This window comes from Syngnathus acus, chromosome 22 (genome assembly GCF_901709675.1).
Source record: "Syngnathus acus chromosome 22, fSynAcu1.2, whole genome shotgun sequence".
NCBI classification, from domain to species: domain Eukaryota; kingdom Metazoa; phylum Chordata; class Actinopteri; order Syngnathiformes; family Syngnathidae; genus Syngnathus; species Syngnathus acus.
In genome coordinates, this window is record NC_051106.1 from 3,650,765 (window position 1) to 3,665,660 (window position 14,896).

At 40.2% G+C, this 14,896-nt stretch overlaps 2 protein-coding genes across 3 annotated transcripts in view; one reads left to right on the forward strand and one right to left on the reverse strand.

Annotated features, from left to right (window-relative positions):
• The window catches only part of dnajc17 (DnaJ (Hsp40) homolog, subfamily C, member 17), a 43,091-nt gene that overhangs the window by 6,956 nt on the left and 21,239 nt on the right, over window positions 1-14,896 (forward strand). For both annotated transcript variants that reach the window (XR_005096222.1, XM_037240992.1), the window contains exons 6-10: window positions 413-530; window positions 1,258-1,307; window positions 2,255-2,332; window positions 3,444-3,524; window positions 3,611-3,712. Coding sequence is in view for 1 of the 2 variants with exons in the window: in XM_037240992.1 (XP_037096887.1) it covers window positions 413-530; window positions 1,258-1,307; window positions 2,255-2,332; window positions 3,444-3,524; window positions 3,611-3,712 (429 nt within the window). In the remaining variant the exon portion in view is untranslated. The remainder of the gene's footprint in view (window positions 1-412; window positions 531-1,257; window positions 1,308-2,254; window positions 2,333-3,443; window positions 3,525-3,610; window positions 3,713-14,896) is intronic.
• Window positions 6,938-11,027, reverse strand: LOC119115999 (cdc42 effector protein 3). The gene is made up of 2 exons (XM_037240993.1): window positions 10,251-11,027; window positions 6,938-9,280 (listed from the first exon to the last, which is right to left on the reverse strand). Exon 2 carries the CDS (start codon window positions 9,138-9,140, stop codon window positions 8,526-8,528), a length of 615 nt encoding a protein of 204 aa, XP_037096888.1. The 5' UTR covers window positions 9,141-9,280; window positions 10,251-11,027; the 3' UTR covers window positions 6,938-8,525.

Genomic DNA, 14,896 nt, shown 5'->3' on the forward strand with positions numbered 1-14,896 from the left:
AACCCTTGAGGTGATATTGCATGACTGGCCACACTTAACTCCGAAATGCAGTGATAAATGAAAATAGCGTGCATGCTTCCAGGTTGAGTCATAGCATAGCATCACGTTATATGGCCTCTTGCCTTGGTGGAGAGAAACTCACCAGTAGGGGGCGTTATCCTATTTTCAATCACGTCCTGAGATATCACTATTTGCATCTTTTACTCAGTCTTGGTTAAAATGTATCATTTTTAATAATGAATGCAGGAATTTTATGTAAGCTTCATCTTCTGTAACTGATTTTTTTTTTTTTTCTTTATGAATGTGGTATTGGCAGAGATTAATTGTTGTTCAACAAAATGCCAAGATTCATATTTTTCCAGTCTTCAAAGTTGTTACATCTTTGTATTGTATGTCTGTTTTTTCCCACCAGATTACTCGTTTGAGGGAGGAGGGATCCAGACAGCTTGAGGAAGAACAGAGGCTCATCAGAGAGCAGATCCAAAGAGAACGAGAAGAACAGCAGAACACGGGAAACTACAGTCACAGAAGTACTTCCATTTTTTTTTTATTTACAATCTCATCCATTGTGATAGTTTCCAATGTAAACGAAACATCATGAGATGTAAAACAAAATCGTTTTACTTCTTATTTGAGTGAATCAAACTGTCAGTAGAGCTGTCAACAGGCAGGCAGGTTTTTACCAGATATTAGTCACACAAAAACAATAACTAGATATGTGGCTATGTGTTATAACACTTTGGAATTGACGAGTCTTATTTTCTTGGCAGGTAGACATTTTGGCATGTTTATATAGGAATGTCAAACATCAAGCACATACGCACGCACGCAACTCGAACTTGACCTCATGAGCATTTTTTTGCACAAAATCTCCTGTGTTCCCATTTTGGAGACATGGGGGGGGGGGTCATAAATCAATTGTATAGATGTGCGTGAAGGTAAAAGAAAGTGGGAATGTTGGCCTGAAATTAGGACTCTTTTTGTGGTTGTGGTTTACTCACGCAAAGTCAGCACATCTTTAACTTGCAGTCGGGCCCCCCAAAGTCCTCTCTTGCACTCTCTCGCTCTCTTGCTCTCTCTCTCTCTCTCTCGCTCTCGTTCGCTCACTCTCTCACATAATTCTGTGGCTGTCTTTATGTGACAATGGTTATCCATATGCATTAGTTCTGTGGCAGCGTGAACAAAAGCATTTTTCTTTCTTTTTTTTATCTTTTAACTTCTTCAACTTAACGCCCTCTGTTTTTTTCTCCTTTCCAGACTCCGCATCGGGAAGATGTTCTAAGAGCAACGTCACCCCTAAATTGAAGGTACTCATCATCGAGCGGTAATTTCAGTTATCCGTTGATGTTAGCAGACATTTGAAATCGCCGACTAAAGTACGGCTCGTTATATTGGCCTGAAATATTAACAGACACTGGGGATGTTAGCTAATGTTTTTAAATCTACTTTTAAGAATTGATAGCTGTCCAGTGCAGGAGGGAATTCCCTTACATTTTTGTGCTCAGTTAGAATAACAAACTACAACCCCCATGGCGGACGATGTCAGGGCCCGTGTTCATGGACTTGAATTATTAGTACATTAAATTTCATGTGTACTGAGTTTGTGTTGGAAAGGCTTCTCAGCCTTGACAACACTTTGAAATTAAATTGTTATTCCCTTTTGATAATTCAGTGTTAGCCGCTTTCATTCAGTTGTATCGTAATCATTAATTTAATTTGAACGGAGAGTATCGTGAGATGCAACCTTAGGCATCACATCAAGCAAATCCTCAACATTTCATCTTTACCATTATTTTTTGTAAAAGTGACTGCATAAACATTCACATTCCCAGAAATTCTGCCTTTTCTTTGACAGCTAACAGAGCTGGAGCTGAATAAGCACTTTGTGCTTGCCATTAATAATAAAGCTTTATTTTGTGATGTTTGCTGGGCCGTAACTCTGTGATTGATTGGAGAGGTTGCGCAAGATCTGCTTTTAGCAGCAAAGGAACTCATGAATATCGTGGCTATGGCGCAAGCTTTTTTGCGGGCGTTGCAAAGAAGGCTTGGCCAGTATTCTCTAAAGCAACATCATGTAACATGGTGGGAATCAAGGCTGAGTTAAAAATATGGCTCTCCCAAAATATTCAGCTAAACATCAAGCTTTTAAGAAGTCTGTCATGATAACATGGATCTACTCCCTGCGGCTCTTGATTTCATGATATTTTTTTTTCTTCCAAGGTATCATTCTCACTAACCTCTGTTTTCTTTTCAGTTGAAGTGGAAGTGTAAAAAGGAGGACAGTACAAATGGTGGCTACTCTCAAGATTTCATTCTTAAACTTCTACAAAAGGTAATGACAGATGACAGTGAACTGTTTAAAAGGACATTGGAAATAATTATTATTTTCCTGATAAGACATTACAAAGCACATTTATGCCCTTTACTACGGCGAGATTGTTTGCATAAAACATTGCGTTTTTTTTAACGCTACTTTTAATACAATGCTCCAAGCTATCAAACCTGCATATGAGGCCCGCATGACTTGAGAATTGCGGATAGTTCCATCCCCCCCCTTCCTTTTAAACAAGGCCCATTAAGTTTTGTTGTGGTGAAAGTGCTGAGGGCAATGTTGCAGTGCCCTTTTAAAGGTGCGCACGCCATTGTTTGTGCCCCTCTTACCAGGTGATTAAGCAATACCAAGGGAGGCATGAGGAAATGTGCTCTTCTCATGCAACCCAGGCACCACCTTATACTTCAATCATGAGTATTGCAAGGCTGGGGAGTATGCCGGTCTCAAATGAGGATAGGGCAAGTGTCACTGACGTCAAGCTGTGTGGAAAAACGGCGTTTGAATTTCTCCCTAGCACGCACGCATTTGAGAGGAGCCTAGATGGGATGGATGTGAGGGTTAAGACTGTGGGAAATGAAGCTTTTTGGGGGGAAGAAAAAAAAAATCTTTGTTTGACATGGCAAGCTGTAATGAGTGACAGTTAATGGTTTGAGTAAGAGAAATAGCCACCGCGGTGTGGGAAAACAAGTATGGAATGTGGAGTGTCCTCATGGCATTTTGAATAATATATATCCTTGTTGTTTGAACTCCTTTGAGAGTCTGCTAAAGAGTAATATTTAACAAAAAAAAATACTAACATTGGAGCTGTTTTGTTTGGTAGAATTGGAGTCTAAAAGGACGACTTCTGGCCTGTGTTATTGGCTCAAATCAGATCAGTGGAGGTGCTCTTGTGGTTGATATTATTATGAGCTGATAAAATTACAATTTCTATTCTTTGCCTGGCTGACTCGGTCCTTTACATTTGTATGTTCAGCCACCAAGTCCAAATTGAAGCTCAGCTTTTTATTCCAACATTTTGTCGCATTTCATATGATTTTGAAATGAGCCTCTAATTTTCATGTTCATCTCTTCCCCCGTTTGATCCCGCCCCCCCCTCATTTCTCACCTCTAGTATGGAGAAGTTTTGAATGTGATGGTATCAAGTAAGAAGAAAGGAAGTGCTGTTGTTGAATTTTCAACTGTGCGGGCAGCTGTAAGTACCCAACTCATGTTCTAACAACCCTTATTTTATTTGTTAATTATAATGTCTCATGCATAATCACAAACTTTTATCCTTAGGAGCTGGCAGTAAAGAATGAAAGTGGCCTGAGTAAAAATCCATTGAAGATATGTTGGCTCGAAGGCCAGCCAGAAATTGATCCTGCATCTCAGTTAACACAGGTACAGATATACGCGAACCTAAAAATGTTGGAAATCTATCCGCCTTTCAGAATATACACCAGCTTTTTATTAGAAATATCTTCTCACGGGACTGCTCGCAATAAAAATACCATTTTCTAAACACTTTCCCACAAAAGAGAGGTATGTAAACCTTCAGCGGTTTTATTGCGTATCATTGGTGCAAAGAGTGCAGCCAGGCTTTTGCTACTATTGCCTGACTTTGAACAATTTGTTTGGTCAAATGATCTTCAGTTTATTTGCTTTGAAGAGGAGAGAGTGTGAGCCGGTGCTGGCTCCAAGCCTCTCGGTCCGCTGCTCATTAGCGGTACTGACCTGCAGGGCCCCAGTAATGTTGTTCTTCACATGACCCAGACGGCGCACCGTGCTATAATGTTAAGCTAGCACATGTCACTAAACGCTCCAGAAATTGAAACCCTTCACTCCTAAAGACATAATTGTGTTTTCCGACTCCATGTACCGTATTTTCCGGACTATAAGGCGCACCTAAAAATTTTCTCAAAAGCCAACAGTGCGCCTTATAGTCCGGTGCACCTTATATATGGACCAAATTCCTAAATTTAAACTGGCCCGAAGCATTGTGTCACGGAATCAATCATAAGTGACCCGCTGAAGACTATGAATAATGAATCAAAAAGACTATGGATCATTATTTTGTGATTATAAAGTCTTTTGTTGCATCTGAAGTTGAAATAAAAAAGATAAAATGGAGAATGATTTGATTTGGATTAGAAATCTGACATGATGCATTAATGGTGCGCCTTATAGTCCGGTGCACCTTATGTAAGGACAAAGTTTTAAAATGGGCCATTCATTGAAGGTGCGCCTTATAGTCCGGAAAATACGGTACTTACATTTTTTTTTTTCTATTTTATTAGTGTTAGGGCAAAACAGGGGCTCAAAATATCAGGTACTGAATTAAATATAAACATAAATTGCAGAAGGAAGGTAATGTTCAAATTTAATCTGCACATCTTGATCACCTTGAAATGTATTGCCAGTTGGTAGTCCATAATTTAGCTATTTTTTGTGCCTGCATTTACCAAGCCGCCATATCAAGCCAACTTAAATTACCCCATCACCTCTCCACAGTCTCCAGAGATAAACAACTCGGATTCACCCCCACAAGTCCCCTCGCTAAGGGAGATTTAGGCTTTGCACTGGGAGTTGTCACGCTAATCTTTTGAAATGTTATTACAGTAACCTAGTTAGCCTTACTGATATCCAAAGACGATTGCTTCATCGATTTAACTCTACACCTGAGACTGAAAAGGACACAGTTGTTGGGGGATTTTCAAATTAGTCTTCTCTGGGAAGTGTAAGGAGGCCCCACATGACATAATGTTGATCCACATCTGGTTTAAGGTCGGTGGCTAAAACCTTAGAGGACCCATCTCATTTGATATTATCTGAAATAACAATAAGATCCCTCTCCTGTTATTTATCCCGATATCACCTCTTCACATCAGCCAGCTGCAAACACACAAGGAAGAAGCTCTTGTGAGGAATAGCTTCCAGTCCAAATGTAATGTTCTCTACGGGGAGCAGACACATGCACACACATTCAGGACAATACTTAAGACTCACAGCCCAAAAATGAGGCCGAAAAGAGTGGGTGAGTTTTGCTCTTGAAGTTTTCTTGCATTTTGATTTCAAATGCTTGTCGTGCACCTCCAAAGTGTTTTAGGTTGGCATAAAATGGTCCTGGTTTTAATAGCAGCTACATCATCCAGGACATTTGAGATTTTCCAGGTGAACTTCTCCAGAGGTTCATCAACTGTTTCTGCATTCACAGTTCAGCCATTCTATCCACTTGGTGATTTTTCATTTCTGTACCTTTTTTAGTATTCACAGTGGTTGCCTGAATTTTCGAGATTATTTTTAGTTCACAGAAATAATCCAATATTGCCAAATCCTTTCGATTACCAATGTAATATCCATATCTTTAGTGACAATCAAATTAATAACATGGCCTTGAATGTATGTCAGAGTTTCACATGTTTGTGAGACCAGAAGTAGCCGAAAGTTTCTTGGTTTTCTATTCATCGTGTATGATGAAATCAGCTGTTACAAAACAGTCGTAGTACAGTACAGATAATATCTTACCATATCTTCCAACTCCTCCATAACGTTGCCATTTTAAGTATTTATTGTCCCCTGCAATACATCCATTATATAGGATTTATGCTTGTGCATGTCCCTGCTTAATTCATCCCGAAGCAACATTGCTGACTTGTCATGACACAAACCAGATGCAGCTGATCTTCCCCTCTGGGATTGTTTTTCTAGCTCATCAGTTTGTTACTACTTTCACCCTGGATAGGTCTAAAAGTCTCATGGAAATAAACTTGATGTTAGTCATCAAATATGCTGCTTGCATTTGTTACCAAAACTGTTTGTACAGTAATTTAAACATCTTTTTCTTGATTTCTCATTTCAACTGTGGTTATCCATCAATTTGTTCTGTGTGCGCAAAAATCGGTGATGACTCGAATAGAAATGCAAATTATAAATGAATGCCGAATCTGAATTTTCTTTCAGGACGGGTCATAGCATATTGTAGCGTCAATTGTTGAATGAGGCTAGTACAACACAATGAGATGGATTCAAACTAGACCAAAGGCTAAAAAAAAAACACGCTGGGTTCTGCTGTTGGCCAGGGAATGGCGAGGGATCCTGGAGGTTAAAATAAGAATTTAAAACGATCAACCTTTCCTTAGGATGACGCACCACTGTGTCAACACTAAATGTGACACTTTGGAAAACTGGGAAAACCATTGCATTGTGAATGTAACCTTAACCTTTTATACAATCGCTGACTAAATTCACATGAGAAAACATTTCATATTGTTATTATGCATTTGGGGGCTCAAACAATCTGACGTTCAAGTTTATAGGAAGGATGTATTGGTTTTGATTAAAGCGAAATGTACCGATGAAGAAAAAGAGACGTTTGCATTTTTATTTGTTTTGGAAAGGTATGGTGTGATTTTTATTCTTGTCAAAATGTTTGCCTGTTCTGAATATCTGCTTTGGGTTGTTTTGGTCCCAACCCAACTTTAACTTGATAGAATTTTCTGAAATGACTTGACAGACAGCCCAAACAATATGAATTTCGCAAGATGGCCATGTGTGTGTGTGTGTACGAAACCTGCAATATATTTCAGTAGCATCAAGTTGTGCTGGGACATTAGAAGGACACATTTGTCATTTGCCAAAACAATATTTTCAGTGTTTATTTCATCCCTGACAAAATGCATAAATCATAAGAGCCATACTCAGATGACGGCATTTTTTGTATCCTGTGTGACAGCAAGTTTACATGTTTGGATGGAGAGAAGCAAAAGCAGATGTGATTGAGATTTATGCTGTGCAGGCCATATCATTGCACTTTACATATTGAAGCCTCCCGTCAACCCCTTCTTGAGTCAATCATGTAGTTTGTGATTTGTCACATTTTACCCCAACAAATGACTTCACGTAAAATACCAGAATTTATTATGTTTACCTTTTCAAATATAGCTTTACATCATGGTTTCTCCGACAAACAAACTTTGATTAAAGCACCGTTGTATCAGACAGGGTATTATGTCTATACCATTTCATGCAAATAGCCTGCAGTACCTTTATTGACCACTGCTCAATATGCTTTTTCCTCACAGTGCACCACTAAAATAAAGACCTCTGTTTTTTAAATAGTGAAAATAATTTATTCTGCACATAAAAATGTTCCTTAATTTCCTTAATTATGGCAAACCAAGACTAATTTCGTCACAATGGATTTTTCTTTAAAAATCTAGAGTAGTGTCTTGTCATCTTTACTTTCCCTAATTATGGCAAACCAAGACTAATTTCATCACAATTGATTTTCCTTTACAAATCTAGAGTAATGTCTTGTCATCCTTTTTATTTGTTGACAAAAAGTAGTTTTGGCCACAAAACCATTTCTGTAGGAATTTTAAATATACATTTCTTTAAGTCTCCAAAATACAAAACAGTACATGTTTTATTTCGCAATATGTTTTTCTGATTTCAAATATAAAAACAATCAGGGACAATGAAACTCACTTTAAAATAGGAGCAATCCCAACCAATACAGTGCAGACATGCCCACAACATTGCCGTTTCCGTCGGACATGCAAAAAATTCAAATTCTATTTTTTCGCAATGGGACGCTTGTGGTTCACGCATGACCCATGTGGCACTTTGATATGTGGCATATTTTGGCTTTGACTTGTGTGGCACTTTGGTATGTGGCATATTTTGGATTTACCCCACAAATGGACACGACCATCTTTCTATCTCCAATGAAGGAAGACTGACTGGAGCTGTAGCTTCTCTTTTTTTATTCCATATGTGCCCACATTTGCATGTACCTTTTTCATGTGGGCAAGAGTGTGTGATATATTTTTCATGTCAGAGGTTTGTTTGGTCAGAGGGTTGTGTTTAATTCCTCATCAAGACTTTTACAGCTGTAATGGATGTCTCTGGTTCTCTTCCCTCGACACCCCCCGCATGTGTGGAAGTATCACTTTCTCTCTCGTGTGCCATTCACCAAAGTATGGGACTCAGTTTGCAGCTAAGAAAACAGCCCGCTCAGGTTTTTTTTTTCTCGTCTCTGAGGTCTTGGACCTGTGGCCTGGCTTGGGCTACAGCGAAACCTGCCACCACAGGCAATGGAATAAGAGATGGGGGTTGGTCTACCTTTGAGTGGGTCAGCAAATGTATCTCTTGGTTCTTAACATGGTTCTCCCAAGAGTTATGGCGTTCCTCTTTGTTCCGCGTCCCATTTCATTCACTGTTGAAGTTTATCCATCACCTGCAGAACATCGTCCAAAATGGACGGACCCAGGTCGAGGCTAAAAGAAAAGCCATTGTCCTCCTCTTTCTGTTTTCCTTCAATTTCGTCACCGACCACCGAGGAGTCTCCATTTATGTCTGCACTCAAGTTGTCCCATCCAGCTCTGGAAAACTGATTGGTTGCAACGTCGGTTCCTTTTTCGTGGCTGCTCGCCAATTCACCCTCACCTTCCTCGCTGTCCAGTAGTGGCATAGAGATGCATTTCTTCCTCTTCTGGTTGGAATTCTCCCGAAGGTCCACAGGCCAGTCGGAGCTCTCCGAGCCCTCCGCCTCCATATTCAGACGAGGCGGCTTTGGTGGTGGCGAGCAGGCCAAGAAGAGATTTTGCTCACTTAAGGAGCTTTGTAGAAGCATGCTGTGGCCCACTTTTAGGAAGGAAAGGTCTCCAAAGCTGTCTCTCTGGGCGTTTGTCCCAATATGTGAAATATGGCGGAAATCAGCAAGAGGTAAACTGATCATGTTGACAGAAAGAACCTCTCTGCGCTTTGAGTGTCTGCTTGACCAACGGCCAGAGGTTGGCTTTCTGTGCAAGGATGCTCGAAGTGGCATCTTGGCAGTCTTTAATGCGGAATTAACAGTTTTTTGTAATGTCCTATTCAGATGATCAGCAAAGTCGTAGAACCCTTTGGTATGTCCTTCGTTCAACAGTCAACACTTGGAATTTGACAATTTGGAGGCATCATAGGCATCTGCAAAAAAAATTAATAAATTGTCATAGTTCCAATATAATAATTTCTTCCTTTGGTATCTCAAATATTTGACATAACGTAAACATTTGTGTTGGTTAACGTTTGTGCTTGTTATGTTCTCAAGTTTGCTTTGAAGTTTTAATATTCAAATATTTAATCCACTTTTCCCTTTAAAGCAGGTGAGGTCTGTTGTGTATCTTTCAGCGAAAGTCTGTTTTGGCAACCTAAGACTTCCAGTAAAAGTTGCTACCCAAATTAGAATCTTGCATGTTTGTGGAGTTTGTAGTTGGATTCAGTGTTTATGTAATAAAAAGCTTGGAACTCGAATCATAAAAACATTTTCTTCATGAGTAATTTGAACCGAGTTCAGAATTGTTCAAGGCTATATTAAAAAAAACTGGGTTGGTAGAAATCAAACAGTCATACATGAAATAATAAAATGTTGAAAGAAAACGAAAAGCCTTTCAGGTTTTCGTGACTTATAATTATTGCATTAAGTAAAACCAAATTGAGTGGACCAATGCTGGCGTGTAGATTAGACAATTGTGTCAGGGTCTGTGATTTTACGGTCTCCCAAACAGCTTTGCCCACATTAGAGCTATGTTCGTGACTTGAAACACTCACTTTGTAAATTTGTAAGCCACTACAGCAAACAGGTTTTGTTGCCCCGTAAAGCTTTTATCGGCACTTTAGTAGCAGCAGGAGATCGAAGCGCACGGACAGAGCAACATTCCTATCCCAATATGTCAGTTTGGCCAAGGAAGAGACTCGGCTATGAGGTTTTGTCCAGGAAACACTCAACGTAGCCAAGTTTAAATTAAAGAAGCCCATTAAAGCAGATTGGCCAAGAAACACTCTTAAGTGATCTGTAAATGCAGCCATAAATGATTCACCTTTAAGATTAGGAATCTAGCTCTTGAAAACATGACCTGACATTCAAAGAATAAATCAAAGATTCATTGGTTCTTACCTATGTTCTTGAGCAAATACTGGATATTTGCACTCCAGGCTTGCACACTCAAATCTGCCATGAAACTTGGTTCTACCTCATACCTGAACCTTGACAAACTTGACATGATGAGGCTTGTTCAACTGCTGCAGAGAAGACTTCAATGGCTCTTAAACCAACTCTGGCAATCTGGGATTTTCCTCAGTGACACAACAGGACTTTTTGCATCAAGATAGTCTTCAATAATCCTTCCCTGTGGCAACTCCCATTCTCTCTGCTGACCTCCAAGTGTGTTGCCGTTGAAAGTCTTTGCTTGAGCAATAAAACCAGGTGAGGTCAGAGTCCAAGCGCGTCACAGCCTCCCGGTGGAAAGTTTTTTTTTTTTTTTTTTAAAAAGGTATTTCTTCATTGTACACGCAACGCATCCTAGGATCGTTGCCAGCCGTCAGATGATATCACCTCGGTTGTCTAGTCACCAGCGTCAACGTAAATCCTGCTCGATACTTGGCTGCACCTATTACGAAAGAAGGTGGGCGCGGTAGTAAAGCTACTGATGTTAGTGATCTGACGTTTGACTCAAGTACACAACTACAGTGTCAGGGCGAGAATGGTTGACATCCCATAGCGCAACAAGTTGTGTCTCGTGCGCCTTTGTAAAAAGCAGGAAGTCACGGTCAGTGAGCAAACAAGCCAGCTACCCAGAGGTTAACTGATCCCTAATCTCCATGTCATTGTCTCCCTGCTCTGCTGATTTCATGATTTCCGTTGGCTTGTCGAAAGCCCCAAAGTCGTCCCACTCTACAGGCCCTTTTGCCTGACCGGAGGCCTGCAGCTTCACTGTATAATCAAAGCACAGTATCGCACACAGACATGTGTGTGCAGGCAGCGGTGATTAAGCAAGAGATAACCGGTTACAGTCGGAATTGTCACATCTCCTGACTTTGGAATGCAATAGTGATAGAGGGATGCAAATCACAGGGTAAAAAAATCCCTTTGCGGTGTTTAATTGGCAGCTGTTGAAGCTGTGTATTTTTTTCTTATCGTATTTTCCGCACTATAAGGCGCACCGGATTATAAGGCGCACCTTCAATGAATGGCCCATTTAAAACTTTGTCCATATATAAGGCGCACCGGATTATAAGGCGCACCTTCAATGAATGGCCCATTTTAAAACTTTGTCCATGTATAAGATATACATTTGGTCGGCGGGCCGGACTTTGGACACGCCTGCTGTAGTGGCTCAATATTGGTCCCTATATAAGGCGCACCTGATTATAAGGCGCACTGTCGGCTTTTGAGAAAATTGGAGGTTTTTAGGTGCGCCTTATAGTGCGGAAAATACGGTACTCCTATTTTATTTAGTAGATTGATTGAGGTTACCACCCTGCTCTGATACTACCGTCATGTTTATAAAACTGTGAGTTCATCCATATTCAAAGCTTTCCTCTTGTTCGCTCGTGATAAACACCCAGCGGTATCGTTCACATTCATCTAATAAACAATAGGCGTCGCCCCACTTGTTCTCTTTTGGTGCCAGGAGTCCAGATGCAATTAATCACGCAAATGAAATTATCATAACATTTACTCAACAGTAAAGCACAACATTAATGAACGGTTGTCCTCTGAGAAACCCTTTTCTTGCAACCACCTACTGTATGACCACAGAACTGCTTTCACGCTCTTGTCTGCAATCAGACTGAAGCCACTGTTATTTCAGATATTTGGGAATGAGATCACACGGCTTCCGATTTACCGAGGATGGGCTTAGTGGCGTTAGGATTGTTGTCATGCTATATAGATGCCTTCAGCCCTGACTGGATTTTTGCATAAGTCTCCTAACCAGAGTGGCCAGTGTGGTGGATGCAGCTATGTTGGGTTTGAAATTTTGGATTCCACATATTTTTCATGTCACGGGATAAAACCGTTTCCAGATATTGCTTTGACTCATGCAAGAAGCCCAAACTGAAGCTTTTCCGGGTTTTCCTTTAAATTGTTTTAGCAACCTCTGAAAAAATCACACGCAGCCACACACAAATTGGTGGCACATTTTGGCACATCTGGGGTACCGTCCTTAAATCCTCAAGTCATGACATCCTCATGACTAGACCAACCCATTTTTTTCTGCTAAGAATAGATCGTCTTATTTGACTAGTTGCCCATTTTTTGTGGTCATCTCCAAAACAAATTTATTTCCTAGTCGTTATCTTTTTATAATCCTCTTGCAGTAATTTAGATGAGAAACATCCGAGTCAGTGTTTGTCATCATTGTTTGTCTCTAGTGAAATGACTCAAGGCTGGATTTCTTTGACAACGCTCCAAAAGGAACGCCACAAAAAAGGAAGTGCATACATTCCGCGGCATTACGATCACAAGAATGGCTAATCTGCCTCTAGTCAAAGTCCAGGTGCGGTATTATTGAATTTTAGGGTAAGACTTAATGCTCGGAGTAGCATGCAATCAGAGTTGTATCAGGGCAAGCATCGTCGGAAGATGAATAGGCTTGATTGTGAATGGTGAGACACTACCAGAAATATTATCTGATGACCTTACGTGTTGATGCAAGCACAGAGAAAAAAAAACCCCTCAGAGGTCCTTTGTGGATTTGGCTGTGGGATTAGTTTCCTCGTCACAATCCACACTTCTACTTCTTAAATGTGGGTGGTCAAGTTAAGAATGTAGAGCTAAATTCTGGCTTAAGTAAATTTCTGATACGGAATTACCATTAAGAGAAGAGCTTTCAAGTAAGCATAGATGCGTTCCACCAGTTCCACCGGTTCTGCTCTCTAGACGATAACACGGCAACGCAGACTGAATGGACACTACCTGTTTATTGATTTTGAACTGGCCTTTCCTCATTTCTTCCTGCATGCCTGACCTCTTTTTCACATCTCCAAAGCTGAGACTGCAGTCTTACAGCCATTTTTTTCTTCAGTAGGAAATCTGTTGCAATCAGAGAGCTTTTCCTGGAAGACTAGGACGTGAAAGACATAATTTTGCTTTTATAACGATGTATTGTTGGATATTAAAGAAGCCAAACCCCTCGCACACTTGCTATTTCTGGGATCCTTTAGCCCATCCATCATGAGAAATGCCAGGGCACCAAAAGTTCAGGCCTCCGTTGCCATTTCTCTTTTCACTGTTTATTTCCTTTGCTTTAACAGTTTCCAAATAGCTCCCTCCGAAGGCCTCAATTCTGTCTAGTATTGTGACCACATGCAACCCTGTGCATATATGACTACATAGTATATGCACCAACCCCCTCCCTTCACTCTTCTCACTGTTAAAAAGTCTGTAGTCCGCACGCAACATTGATTACCTGCACTCCGTCATTCTTCACTTGATTGTCATGGCTTTGGGGAAACTATTGGCAAATGCATTACTGTATATGATATACATCACGATTTTGACGTGGTTTTCAAAGTTTTTTTTTTTTTTTTTTTCCGGTGCTCATTGTTTTCTGTCCTATTGACCTCATAGACGGACTTAAAGACTTAGCACATCTGGGCAAAGTTGGAGCCGTGGGCAACATCTGGCCCGTCCGCAGCCGTTACAGTATTTATTGAGTCAAAATAAAATGTTAAGTGTGCTGATTATATTTTCAACTGCACGCATGTTGGCAGCGAGCAAGGGCAAGGACTCAATTTTCAATTTCCAGTGCACATGCGCACCTGCGCACCACTTGTGTGCATTCTTGATAATATAATAAATGTAATTCAATATAATTTAATGCAATATAATGTGTAATGTAATATAATATAAACTAATATTTTTCCACAACATCATGCATTGTGTATTCAAAATCTGTGAACTGTATAACTGGTTGTCACAGTCAATGATCTGTAGGAGGTATTCATTGAACCCATGTCTGCAGACTCGTTCGCTTTTGCTCCCTTATCAAAGGAATTCCATTCAGGAACCAGATGTTCTCAAGACATGCATGTAAACAGTTAAATGCAGGAAGTAGATTTGGACCTTAATCTCTGTGTAGTGTTTGCTCTTCAACAACACTGTAATGGACCAGACCTTTGTGGTTTTATGTCTGCTGAGCTTCATAATGAGTGTTGATTAATCCTCCACCATTTCAAGAGCTGAATCATTTTTTGCATGTGCATTACCTGTTTGCCTTTTGGTTTAATTTCGAAGGACGTTTGCTCTCAAGCGTGTGCACAAATAATCTCTCGATGAGGGTTCACCCCACATAAATCATCCCCTCCATATCTTTGCGGCACAAACAGTCCTAGCAAAACAACACGCCACCAGATAAATAGTTCTTTAATTAAATTCACCCGAGTGCATTCGAGGCAAAGAAATTGGTCCGTACACACAAGGCTGACATTTCTTGTCTTGGCAAGGACTGCTACAAAGTTTGTGCTTGGCTTAGACACTATTTTATTCATCTAATGCATAGGTGTCAAACTCAAGGCCCGGGGGCCCAGATACGGCCCACCACATCATTTTATGTGGCCCGCGAAGACAAATTGTGCATCAAATTCGTGTGTCATTGCTCAAATTGCAAATTGTCTTCACTTTTAATCATATATTTTTTTAAATATTTGACCATTTTTTACTTATCTGATTTGAAGAAGAGTTATTTGTCAGTTTGTTTTGTAGCTTTTACTGTATATAATATGAGGTGCTCATACATTTATTTGGGTTGACAGTCAAAA

Bases quoted from the DNA above. Each gene is read 5' to 3' on its own strand.
- LOC119115999 (XM_037240993.1), bottom strand. From the start codon at position 9,140: ATGCCACTTCGAGCATCCTTGCACAGAAAGCCAACCTCTGGCCGTTGG.